Source organism: Silurus aristotelis (genome assembly GCF_946808225.1).
Source record: "Silurus aristotelis genome assembly, chromosome: 5".
In the NCBI taxonomy this organism is placed as follows: Eukaryota; Metazoa; Chordata; class Actinopteri; order Siluriformes; family Siluridae; genus Silurus; species Silurus aristotelis.
In genome coordinates, this window is record NC_139578.1 from 11,154,611 (window position 1) to 11,167,526 (window position 12,916).

A 12,916-nucleotide genomic window follows, 5' to 3' on the forward strand; every position below is an offset into this window, starting at 1 on the left:
ACTGCTGCATGCCACTAAAGTAGATTGGAAGTGAAGTCAGGGGTTACATTTCTTCATACGTTTTAAAGCCCATGTTGTCAGTAAGTGCAGATTTGAGAAGTCATGGGTATAAAATCATAAGAATAATATTGAGTGGGATGTTAGGGGACAGGCAAGCTATTCTCAGATCAGCACTTACATGACGGTGTGGCTTTGGCGCATGTGTTTCGAGTGAAGTGTTAAGTGGTGTGTTCCTGTGTCGCTCTGTTTTCCCTTTGTGTTGCAGAGTGGATTTACGCCACTGCATATCGCAGCTCACTATGGGAATGTCAATGTGGCGACCTTACTCCTAAATCGAGGAGCTGCTGTGGACTTTACTGCAAGGGTGCGTGTTGGGACGTGGAGTGCGCACACAAACATAAATATGCACACGCATACTTTCTTTCAGACTGAAAAGAATATCAGACAGGGGATATAATGCCTCTTCAGCATGCTGGAGTGCCAGAGTCTGCACATTTTCTAAAGAGATGTACTTTTTTTGCAGTCTTACACTGGTCTTATTAACCATTGATCAAATCTACTGTCCTGTTATGGGTGTTCTTGGTTCAAGAGAGATATTTTATTCATTCATTCTTATAAACAATTAATTCTCTTCAGGGCTACTGTGGATGTGTATATATGCAGTGTACACACAGTAGAATGCAAGTGTTCAAAATAGTTTCCAAGCCCCCGTAAATGTCTAAAACTACAGATAAAATTGCTCACAGTAACACAGCAAGGGTTGATTTGACAACCGAGACACTATTATATAACATACACAGTATTACTGTACAGCATGGTTGCATTTGAAAAAACGATGATTAATGCCCTAAATGTTACTGCCTTATATTTAATCACATTAAAAAAATTATTTTGTATAAAACATTTTTACCAACTACAGGAAAACAACCATTAAATAAATAACTGCTAGCCTGACATGTGGTCAGACTGTAATTAATCAGCTTACTAGGAAAAGTAAAATTAACATTGACCACGTATTGCTGCATTTAATTAAGTTCACTGCACTCTGCTTCATGCACATCATCATTGTGTAAAATGAATATATTAGTGGATTGGACATTGTTCATTATAAACAAGCAATAAAATGACTCTGTATAGGACACAGGATTTTATTTGCACAACGAGAACTTAATGAAACACACCTATTGAGTTGTTCTCACCTATTGTGTTATTTAATTATTTTTTTTCCCTAACTTCCATTAAAGATCAGTATGGTTACCATTCTCATTTATTTCTGTCTTATTTCCTGCAGAATGGAATTACACCATTACACGTGGCGTCTAAGAGGGGAAACGCAAACATGGTCCGGCTGTTGTTGGACAGAGGGGCAAAGATTGATGCCAAAACAAGGGTACATTTTTCATGGCATATCTGGTGCTTACCTTTGCATTACATGTTTAGCAGTTACAATAAGCATGAAGGAAAAATACCCAAAGCAACTCAATACATTTGCTATTACAGTTCTTAATCATAACACTCTGGATCTGAACTGAAATCCTGATTAAAACGCAGACTTTTGAGCTTAATTTGAATTGGAGTTAGATCTATATTTGGTGAACCATTACATCTAATTCAACTGCACTAATAAGTAATTCAACACTGGTATCTTAGGCTTGTTTTGCCCATTTCTGTGTGTTCCTTCCTCATTATGTCTTTCATGCAGCCTTTCAGTTGAAGTGTTGGTGTTAGAGTTGAAAATAAGAAAGAATCAAACAAAACAAGAGGTTTTAGCAACAGGAAATTGACTCCTGGCAACCATGATGGATTACATAACCCAGATCAACTTCTAAATAGATATAATAGTGCAAAGTGATGAATATAGGTATAAATGTGCTTTTGACCACAAATTCTGAACCTCACTGAAATGAAAGACATTCAGAAACCTAACACTTACTAAACCTGAAGAGTTATTTTTACATGACACTGATTACAACGACAGTTTAGATTGTCCAAGGGCATGGTGTGTGTGTGTGTGTGTGTGTGTGTGTGTGTCTGTGTAAGAGAGAGAGAAAGAGAGAGAGTGCTGGCAAGTGGGTCATATTCTGTGGTGTATTGAAATAAAGTGCTTGTTTATGCTTAGTGTGTGTGTGTGTGTGTTTCTCTCTCTCTCTCTCTCTCTCTCTCTCTCTCTCTCTCTCTCTCTCTCTCTCTCTCTCTCTCTCTCTCTCTCTCTCTCTCTCTCTCTCTCTCTCTCTGCAGGATGGCCTTACACCTTTACACTGTGCAGCAAGGAGTGGACACGACCCAGCAGTGGAGCTCTTGTTGGAAAGAGGAGCTCCAATTCTAGCCAGAACCAAGGTACAGTATAAACACACACACACACACACTAAAATCATTTTCATATTATTATCAGTTAGGGTTATTCCTGATGACTGTGCATAACTGTAGCTGTATGTTGCAAAAGCCAGCTCATCCCCTAACTAAGATAAATATTCGTTTTTTTTATCAAATGCCTTTAAAAGAGTATTAGCCTCCAACAAATATCACCACTCAGACCCACTTAAGCTATTTTATATTTGTTTTTCAGCTCATACATGAATACATAATATATCTGTGCTTTGCAGGATGATGCGAGTGTGTGACTAATTTTTTCCTTCCCTCGCTTTTTTGTATCACAATAGAATGGCCTGTCTCCTCTCCACATGGCAGCACAGGGTGACCATGTCGAGTGTGTTAAACACCTGCTGCAGCACAAGGCACCGGTGGATGATGTCACACTGGACTACCTGACTGCACTCCATGTTGCTGCTCACTGTGGCCATTACAGAGTCACAAAGCTTCTGCTTGACAAAAGGGCCAATCCCAACGCTCGGGCACTGGTACTATTCCCATTCCCCTCCCTCTTAGACCTGTTTTATTGTCTGTATAATGTATTTCATATATATATATATATATATATATATATATATATATATATATATATATATATATATATATATATATATATATATATATATATATATATATATATACAGTGAGGAAAATAAGTATTTGAACACCCTGCTATTTTGCAAGTTCTCCCACTTAGAAATCATGGAGGGGTCTGAAATTGTCATTGTAGGTGCATGTCCACTGTGAGAGACATAATCTAAAAAAAAAATCCAGAAATCACAATATATGATTTTTTAACTATTTATTTGTATGATCCAGCTTCAAATAAGTATTTGAACACCTGTCTATCAGCTAGAATTCTGACCCTCAAAGACCTGTTAGTCTGCCTTTAAAATGTCCACCTCCACTACATTTATTATCCTAAATTAGATGCACCTGTTTGAGGTCGTTAGCTGCATAAAGACACCTGTCCACCCAATACAATCAGTAAGAATCCAACTACTAACATGACCAAGACCAAAGAGCTGTCCAAAGACACTAGAGACAAAATTGTACACCTCCACAAGGCTGGAAAGGGCTATGGGGAAATTGCCAAGCAGCTTGGTGAAAAAGGTCCACTGTTGGAGCAATGATTAGAAAATGGAAGAAGCTAAACATGACTGTCAATCTCCCTCAGACTGGGGCTCCATGCAAGATCTCACCTCGTGGGGTCTCAATGATCCTAAGGAAGGTGATAAATTAGCCCAGAACTACACAGGAGTAGCTGGTCAATGACCTGAAAAGAGCTGGGACCACCGTTTCCAAGGTTACTGATGGTAATACACTAAGACGTCATGGTTTGAAATCATGCATGGCACGGAAGGTTCCCCTGCTTAAACCAGCACATGTCCAGGCACGTCTTAAGTTTGCCAATGACCATTTGGATGATCCAGAGGAGTCATGGGAGAAAGTCATGTGGTCATATGAGACCAAAATAGAACTTTTGGGTCATAATTCCACTAAACGTGTTTGAAGGAAGAAGAATGATGAGTACCATCACAAGAACACCATCCCTACTGTGAAGCATGGGGGTGGTAGCATCATGCTTTGGGGGTGTTTTTCTGCACATGGGACAGGGCGACTGCACTGTATTAAGGAGAGGATGACCGGGGCCATGTATTGCGAGATTTTGGGGAACAACCTCCTCCCCTTAGTTAGAGCATTGAAGATGGGTCGAGGCTGGGTCTTCCAACATGACAATGACCCGAAGCACACAGCCAGGATAACCAAGGAGTGGCTCTGTAAGAAGCATATCAAGGTTCTGGCGTGGCCTAGCCAGTCTCCAGACCTAAACCCAATAGAGAATCTTTGGAGGGAGCTCAAACTCCGTGTTTCTCAGCGACAGGCCAGAAACCTGACTGATCTAGAGAAGATCTGTGTGGAGGAGTGGGCCAAAAATCCCTCCTGCAGTGTGTGCAAACCTGGTGAAAAACTACAGGAAACGTTTGACCTCTGTAATTGCAAACAAAGGCTACTGTACCAAATATTAACATTGACTTTCACAGTGTTCAAATACTTATTTGCAGCTGTATCATACAAATAAATAGTAAAAAAAATCATACATTGTGATTTCTGGATTTTTCTTTTTTTTAGATTGTCTTTCACAGTGGACATGCACCTATGATGACAATTTCAGACCTCTCAATGATTTCTAAGTGGGAAAACCTGCAAAATAGCAGGGTGTTCAAATACTTATTTTCCTCACTGTATATATATATATATATATATATATATATATATATATATATATATATATATATATATATATATATATATATATATACAGTATATATAAATATATATATAAATATATATGGAATACATTATACAGACAATAAAACAGGGCTGAGACACACACATACACACACATATTAGGGGTGTAACGGTACACAAAATTCACGGTTCAGTATGTACATTGGTTTTTAAGTCATGGTATGTTTAGTATCTTTCGGTATATTTAGTATGTTTTAATAATAATAAAATAATTCGCTTAAACTGCGAGGCGGAGACTTAACAAACTTGTGGTCCACCACTTAAAAAGTTCCTAAAGGGAAGTCAGATTATAACTTAAAACGGTAAAAGGAGAGAGAGAGAGAGAGAGAGAGAGAGAGAGAGAGAGAGAGAGAGAGAGAGAGAGAGAGAGAGAGAGAGAGAGAGAGAGAGAGAGAGAGAACATAAGCTTCCTATGCACAGGATTGAATGACTTTAAGATTTAGGTAGTAAATTGTTACTCAAATCCATGACAGTATTACACATCGCCTGCTTATTGATCCCGTCTTTACACTTCGCAGAATGGCTTCACACCTCTTCATATCGCCTGCAAAAAGAACAGAGTGAAGGTGATGGAGCTTCTTGTCAAGTACGGAGCTTCCATTCAGGCCATCACTGAGGTATGCATAGCTTAATACAGATACACTGACAAAAGTACAGTACTCTGCAGAATTATTGGGACACTTCATGATGTATATGGTCGAATGTTTTTCGAAATCAGCATTTTTTTGCAAATAATATTCTGTCTTTTTTCTGGAAAGACTGTCAAAGTCTGACCCTCCTGCATGTAGAACAAAATAGGAGACTTTAATGGTTATTGCAAACAAGGTTATTATAGAATGAAATGAGAAAACGAAACAGCATTCAAAAAATTAATAAAAAAAAAAACCGCACTGTAACCATGTCCACCTGCAATTCCAGCAAAAGCAAAAGGATATTTTTCCTTCTTCGTTTCTTTCTTTCTTTTTAGTGTTCTGAAATATATATAAATATCAGAATGTTTCCTTTAGACCCTCATTTTATGACCTTTAAGATCATGTGACCCTTCTCTTATGCTGCCTTTTACTTTTCTTTGCCCCAGTCTGGCCTCACCCCTATACATGTGGCAGCTTTCATGGGCCACCTCAGCATTGTTCTCTTACTGCTTCAGAATGGAGCATCTCCTGATGTCAGCAACATAGTGAGTACTGTTAGAGAGAGAGAGCGTGTGTGTGTGTGTGTGTGTGTGTGTGTGTGTGTGTGTGTGTGTGTGTGTGTGTGTGTGTGTGTGTGTGAAAAACTTTAAATCTCTTTTAATTCTAGCGTGGTGAGACAGCCCTGCATATGGCTGCTCGAGCTGGTCAGGTGGAAGTGGTGCGCTGCCTGCTAAGAAATGGTGCAATGGTTGATGCAAGAGCTAGAGTAAGTGATCTACACACACACACACACACACACACACACACACACACACACACACACACAGACATCACAAAAATTGCTCAATCTCACCTCCCTCACCTTGTCTCACAAATGTCCTACATGTGCTGTCCCTATAATAAACTAATTTCTAATCCTGTCCATCTTTGTCACTCCCAACGAAAACCTCAACATCTTCAGCTCTGCTACCTCCAGCTCCACTTCCTGTCTTTTACTCAATGCCACTGTCTCTAAACCTTACAATAATAATAATAATAATAATAATAATAATAATAATAATACGTTTAATTTATATAGCGCCTTCCCCAAGCTCAACGACGCTTACAATATAGCAGGCCTCAGTCCACAGTACTATAAACTTTCCCTTTCACTCTTGCAGATACCTATCTATCACAAATCACTCTTGCGACTCTTCTCGACAGACTCCACCCTGCCTGCACTCTTTTCTTTACTTCTCTAACACAAATCACAGTATCATCTGCAAACATCATCGTCCACGGAGACTCCTGTCTGACATCATCTGTCAACCTGTCCATCACCACTGCAAACAGAAAAGGGCTCAGAGCCGATCCTGATGCAGTCCAACCTCCATCTTGAACCAGTCTTTCGTTCCTACTGCACACTTCACTGCTGTCACAATGTCCTCATACATGTCCTGCACCACCCTCACATACTTTTCTGACACACCTGACTTCCTCATACAATACCAAAACACCCGGTCGTACACTTTCTCTATATTCACTAACACACTATGCAACTCCTTCTGACCTTTTCTATACTTCTCCATCAACATTTTCAAAGCAAATAATGCGTCTGTGTTGCGCTTTCTGGGCATGAAACCATACTGTTCCTCATAATTGTGTCAAGTTTATTATTATTAATAATAATAATAATAATAATAATAATAATAATAATAATAATAATGATAAAAAAGCTCTATGTTCCACCCATAAAAAAAGATTACATTTGGTGCATGTGTGTAATGAAATGAAAGCCCTGCATTAAAAAATATTAATACTAACATATATATATATATATATATATATATATATATATATATATATATATATATATATATATATATATATATATATATATATATATATATATATTAGGAGTGTAACGGTTATTATTATTATTATTATTATTATTTATTAATATTATTATTATTGTTGTTTTTTCTTACTAGGAGGACCAGACTCCACTTCACATTGCCTCTCGTTTGGGAAAAACAGAGATTGTCCAGCTGCTACTGCAGCATATGGCTCATCCAGATGCCTCTACAACCAATGGCTACACACCTCTGCACATCTCTGCTCGTGAGGGGCAGCTGGACGTAGCGTCAGTACTCCTTGAGGCTGGAGCTTCTCATTCCCTACCAACTAAGGTGCCAGATGAGCAGCATGTGGAATGGAATGTTCCTTCTATACTGTACATCCTTAGACTATGTTTAATATGATCTTGCCCATGTCTTTTTGTGTTTGAGCTATTCATATAACTGTAAGAAGATATTCATTTGTTTACTGAGAAATTATCTCAGTACAATATACAAAAATACACCACACAACATACACAAGAATCTATTGTTAAAAGCACACAACGCAGATGCACAATATGATTAATAAATTAATCTGCATTGAATTGAAAGCTCTTTCAGTTCCATTCCTCATTAGTATTCCAACTATAATGATTGTGAATTCAGTGTGATCTTTCTGTAAAAATTCAGCATAACATGATGATCATGTGACTGCATGGACACACCTTTTTCCAGCATTAGTAACTGACTAACTAGCGCCCTCTGCTGTGTGCTTCTGAGAACTTCAGTTTTCATTGTGATAGAAACCTGACTGCATCACATTGCATCAGCATTCTATTTGTTTGTGGGGCACAGAATACATAAGGGAAAATCATAAAATTATATTTACCAAACAAAGCAGGTCAAAGCGCAACATAAGGCATTAATTGAACATTGAATAAATATATGTCATTGATTAGAACCTGGTTAAATCACCCATTGAGTTCACATGCACCATTACGCCTTAAGATCTATAACAATCTAGAATCTTCAACATGTCAAATTAACAAATTGTAAAAAAAACAAACAAACAAAAAAAAACGTTAATATTTGTTGTTAAAAATTGCATTGAACTGAATAGCAAAATATTGTTGTAAGTAACATACAATAAAGGATTTATGTGGTGCCCATGCAAATATAATTCTGTCAAAAAGATGACTTTGTTGTGTTTCTTTTACTCTTTCCAGAAAGGATTTACTCCTCTACATGTTGCATCTAAGTATGGAAGCCTTGACGTGGCAAAGCTCTTGTTGCAGCGTCGAGCCCCTCCAGATGCAGCAGGGAAAGTAAGAGCAACATTTTCATGATAATATCTATACATTAAACAAAAAAGCAAAATAATAAATGTTTTTCTAAAAAAAAAAAAAATAACAAGATGACAAAAATATTGAAAGCCATCCCTTTTTAATGTTAACAAAATGTTTTAGAAAACAGCTCTTAAAAAAAAAATACTTACTATATAATACACATGACGGCGTTATTGTGCCTAGTCAGTAAAGCCTAATTCATAGACTCTTTTGGACTGTTGTTTAAAAAAAGGCCATTGAGACAATGTTGACCATAAGAGCCCTGGTAAGCATAATTCATTTGGTGATAATACGATCTTTCTTTGTAAAATAATAAACCAATTGTTTCTGTCTCTTTTCTTTATTAAGAAACCAGATAATAGCTCCTGCCCCGCTTGCACTTTATTCTAAACAATAACATTTTATTATAAGATTAACATATTAACATCTGTCTCTGGTAACACAGCTCTCTTATATACGCATATGTGTGTGCGTGTACTTGACTGATTTTGCACTTCTAACAGCTCTTTCTAAACCATATGCACTGACCCTCATTCCTATAGAACGGCCTCACACCTCTCCATGTCGCTGCACATTATGATAACCAGAAGGTGGCACTACTGCTTTTGGATAAAGGGGCTTCTCCCCATGCCATGGCCAAGGTAAGAGTTTACCATGATTGTCTTTTTTTTGCTTAATGTTAGATGGCAATGTCTACACATCTCTGTTGCTGGTGCTCAATGCAAAACTCTCAAGTTCTGTCTGTAATGCTCCTCTGTGTTGTCTATATATGCAGAATGGATATACTCCCCTCCACATAGTGGCAAAGAAAAACCAGATGCAGATTGCCAATACTCTGCTGCAGTATGGAGCTGAAACAAACATCCTGACCAAGCAAGGGGTGACACCACTTCACCTGGCCTCCCAGGAGGGCCACAGTGACATGACGGCCCTGCTGCTGGAAAAAGGAGCCAATGTTAATGTGCCCACTAAGGTGCCTCGATATAAGTACAGTAAAATATAGTATATAAAAATACTACTTTCAAAGCACTAGCATATAAAATGTAATCCTGGCTTTGTGTAGAATTGCAGTTAGGACCCTTATACCAAACTTTTTTTTGATAAACATTATACTTTATTATATTAGCATTTTAATTTTCCATTTGATTTGTTGCTAGGAATTGATGAAATTTTTTTTTTCTTATAACACCAAAACTATGAAAATATAATGCAGATATACTGTAATTCAAAGCCTGTTGTTTAACATGGTTAATTGTTTTTTGTTAGTAGACATCGAGTTAACATTTATGTAAGCAGTCTCTGCTATCTCAGATGTACAGTAAGATTTCCATCTCAGGATAGTCCAAAGAATAGTCTTTTCTCTGTAACATGACACTCTGCATATTGTGGGGTGTATTAACTTCGACAAAACAGATGCTACTGAGCAAATAAAACTATTTATAACCAATGCTTATAGTGTTACAACAAACGTATTTGTCTCACAGACATTTCACAACATTATAAACTTTTAAAAGCATGTGTTTAATATTATGAAACTATTTGGATTTGCTCATAAAACCTACTTCATTGTTGGTTATTTTCATATAACAGCAAGTACCGAATTGTTCTTATTTTCTCCTCAATGAGCCAGGTATAATACAATATCTACTCTATTTGATGTAAACCACATCCTTCAATTTGCCAATGAACATTATACTTTTTTGTCCTGCATACTATGGAATACATACTTTTACCAGTTTATGATGATGTGAAATGTCTACTTGGTTAAAATCACTTCGAGTACATATTACAATATTAAATAATAAAAACTATTTGCAACCTGTTTATAGATGAAAATAATCAAAAATTGGTTCCTTTCATTTATTTAAGATTGTGCATTCAGAAATTTTGGATTCAGCATTTGGGCAACATGCAAAATCATATTGTACCGTCACTCTCTATGATAACTTTCTGTGTTCTTTAGTTTAGTAAATATTTGCTTTGTGGTTATGGTGTTATTCACTAGTACTGTATATATCAGCAATTCAGGTTATAGTTTCTGTCTTATTAATCACATGCCTGATTTTCTCCTCAGAGTGGACTTACGGCTCTTCATCTTACTGCCCAGGAAGATAAAGTCAGTGTTGCTGAAATCTTAGTTAAACATGGTGCCAATCTTGACCTTCAAACTAAAGTAAGTCATTTTATAGTTATTGTATTGCACTCATTGTAAAAAAAACCTTAACAAAAATTGTGAATCTCATTGTGAAGCTTAGGCATAGTGATAATATTATCCGCAAATTACACTGTGACAATGTGGAATATAAAAAGAGAAATAAAGAACACCAGAATGAGTTGAAAGGTTGTAAGTTGTAATCACAAGGCTGTCATTAGACAAGCATGTTGCGACCTCGAGCAAGGGTCATATGTATATGTGGAGACCACATGTCCTACTTGCTAAATGTCAATGCTAAAGGTGCTAAAAGATTTTTTGACTTAAAATGAAAACTTAAATAATTCATAAAGCTTTATATTTCTATAGTTGACAGCTGCATTGTCTGTTAGTTGAGAAATAAAGATGAGTCATTTCTCTTCTAGTTGGGTTACACACCTCTAATCGTCGCCTGCCACTATGGAAATGCCAAGATGGTCAACTTCCTTTTGAAAAACAATGCCAGTGTCAATGCCAAAACAAAGGTATATTTAGTTCTAAAACAGCATGAAGAAACATGACTACCATGTTCTGAAGATGACATTTCTTTGTATCCTGTGTCAAGAATGGATACACTCCTCTCCACCAAGCTGCACAACAGGGCAACACACACATCATCAACGTTCTGCTGCAGTATGGAGCCAAACCCAATGCTACCACTGCGGTGAGTACGTGACAACTCTCACAGAGACACACACACAAAAGACATGTGCTAATTCACGAAAGGTGTTTTTTCAGAATGGAAACACGGCCCTTGCCATTGCTCGTCGTCTGGGTTACATTTCAGTCGTAGACACATTAAAAGTAGTTACAGAGGAGGTTATTACCACAACAACAGTAAGTCCAAGATGAAAATCAGCACATTACAGTATAAAGTATTAAAGTTGTTGTTTATTGTATTGTTAATGAGTTGATTTTTATTTATTTACATTTTTACACAGACTGTGACCGAGAAACACAAACTGAACGTGCCAGAGACCATGACTGAGGTCCTTGATGTATCTGATGAGGAAGGTATGAATCGAATTAAACAAAGTATTTCCTTTTGAAGGTTCTTTTTTTTTTTAAATGCAGGCCTGTGTTCTTAAATAACTTGTACTCATTATTACTGATATGACATGTCATATAATATAGCACTCAAGCACACTGCTGATGGTGCAATGACTGATGACTCCTTTGATGAAGGTACAAGGCCGTGTACTAGTGTTTGGTTGCTGTGCACAATTGCAAGGTGTTTTTCAAAAAGCACTGTGTGCAATAATTTATCATATACTAAGTGTGCTTTGCATGGAGTTGGAATCCTTTTTTTTCCCTTCAACTTATAACACAGCAACTGTTTTACCTCATGGCATACTGAATATCCTATTAACTAGATATCTTTTTTTACTGTATTTATTTATGTATTTATAAATTGTTTATAAACTATTTATTTGTAATGCAGCATGGTGAGTCATTTATTTCTACTTAAGATTCTTGATATTGATGAGGTAGTGCTCGCTTTGCCTTAGATCGTTCTGCAGAAGTGTCTGTAACCATGGCCTTAACTAGTTTTAAGGGATAGGTACCGTATTTTTCTGACTATAAGCCGCTACTTTTTTCCCACTTTTTTTAAACAACGAAGCGCCTTATTTATGAAATTTTCCTGGGTTTTTCCCGGTTTCACAAACTTCAAGCCAAAAAACTGAGCCCCATAACATTAGACCATTGAAATTTCTGAACGGAAACTAAAAAACGCACCTCGCCTGTGTTCTGAGCTGCACGGCATCGGGAGAAAAAACGTTTTTTTTAAACGCACGACGATGCCAAAAGATAAACTCTCGAAAGAAAAAGTTGTGAAAGGAAGGAGGAAGACAGTAAACAATGACTTTCTTAGTCGGCTACTGTTTAGATACAAGCCGTTGTAACGCGTTGAGTCTGGGTGAAGGGAGAGCTCACTAACTCCAGTTGGAACAGAAATCATATAAGCACAGACAGGTTTCCAAAACTCGTGCTTTTTTATTTTTCTTGGCAACAGCGTTATGGGTTAGTCAAAGAATCTTAGAAATGAGCATCAGAAAATAATGACATATTCCTCGGTCTTGCACACATGCAGTAATACCAGGAAATGCAGTGGCATGCTATTCCCAAAATACCGCTATGCTCCTAAAGGAAGTTACGGTACTTATTTTAGGTTTTTATTTAGATTTTTTTTGTTCTTTTCATGTAAAAAAAACCCTCTATAATTCAACAGCGGATAAAAATGAGGTG

General features: G+C 37.1%; 1 protein-coding gene across 50 annotated transcripts in view; it reads left to right on the forward strand.

Moving 5' to 3' along the window:
- ank2b (ankyrin 2b, neuronal) overlaps window positions 1-12,916 on the forward strand; it is a 121,224-nt gene that overhangs the window by 59,193 nt on the left and 49,115 nt on the right. For 27 of the 50 annotated variants that reach the window (XM_083542070.1, XM_083542092.1, XM_083542081.1 and 24 more), the window contains 17 exons: window positions 266-364; window positions 1,292-1,390; window positions 2,239-2,337; window positions 2,661-2,858; window positions 5,202-5,300; window positions 5,762-5,860; window positions 5,983-6,081; window positions 7,286-7,483; window positions 8,359-8,457; window positions 9,021-9,119; window positions 9,254-9,451; window positions 10,553-10,651; window positions 11,056-11,154; window positions 11,235-11,333; window positions 11,408-11,506; window positions 11,611-11,683; window positions 11,804-11,854. In XM_083542070.1, the coding sequence (XP_083398196.1) occupies window positions 266-364; window positions 1,292-1,390; window positions 2,239-2,337; window positions 2,661-2,858; window positions 5,202-5,300; window positions 5,762-5,860; window positions 5,983-6,081; window positions 7,286-7,483; window positions 8,359-8,457; window positions 9,021-9,119; window positions 9,254-9,451; window positions 10,553-10,651; window positions 11,056-11,154; window positions 11,235-11,333; window positions 11,408-11,506; window positions 11,611-11,683; window positions 11,804-11,854 (1,906 nt within the window). The remainder of the gene's footprint in view (window positions 1-265; window positions 365-1,291; window positions 1,391-2,238; window positions 2,338-2,660; window positions 2,859-5,201; window positions 5,301-5,761; window positions 5,861-5,982; window positions 6,082-7,285; window positions 7,484-8,358; window positions 8,458-9,020; window positions 9,120-9,253; window positions 9,452-10,552; window positions 10,652-11,055; window positions 11,155-11,234; window positions 11,334-11,407; window positions 11,507-11,610; window positions 11,684-11,803; window positions 11,855-12,916) is intronic. The other 23 variants (XM_083542089.1, XM_083542103.1, XM_083542108.1 and 20 more) reach the window with 1 other exon arrangement.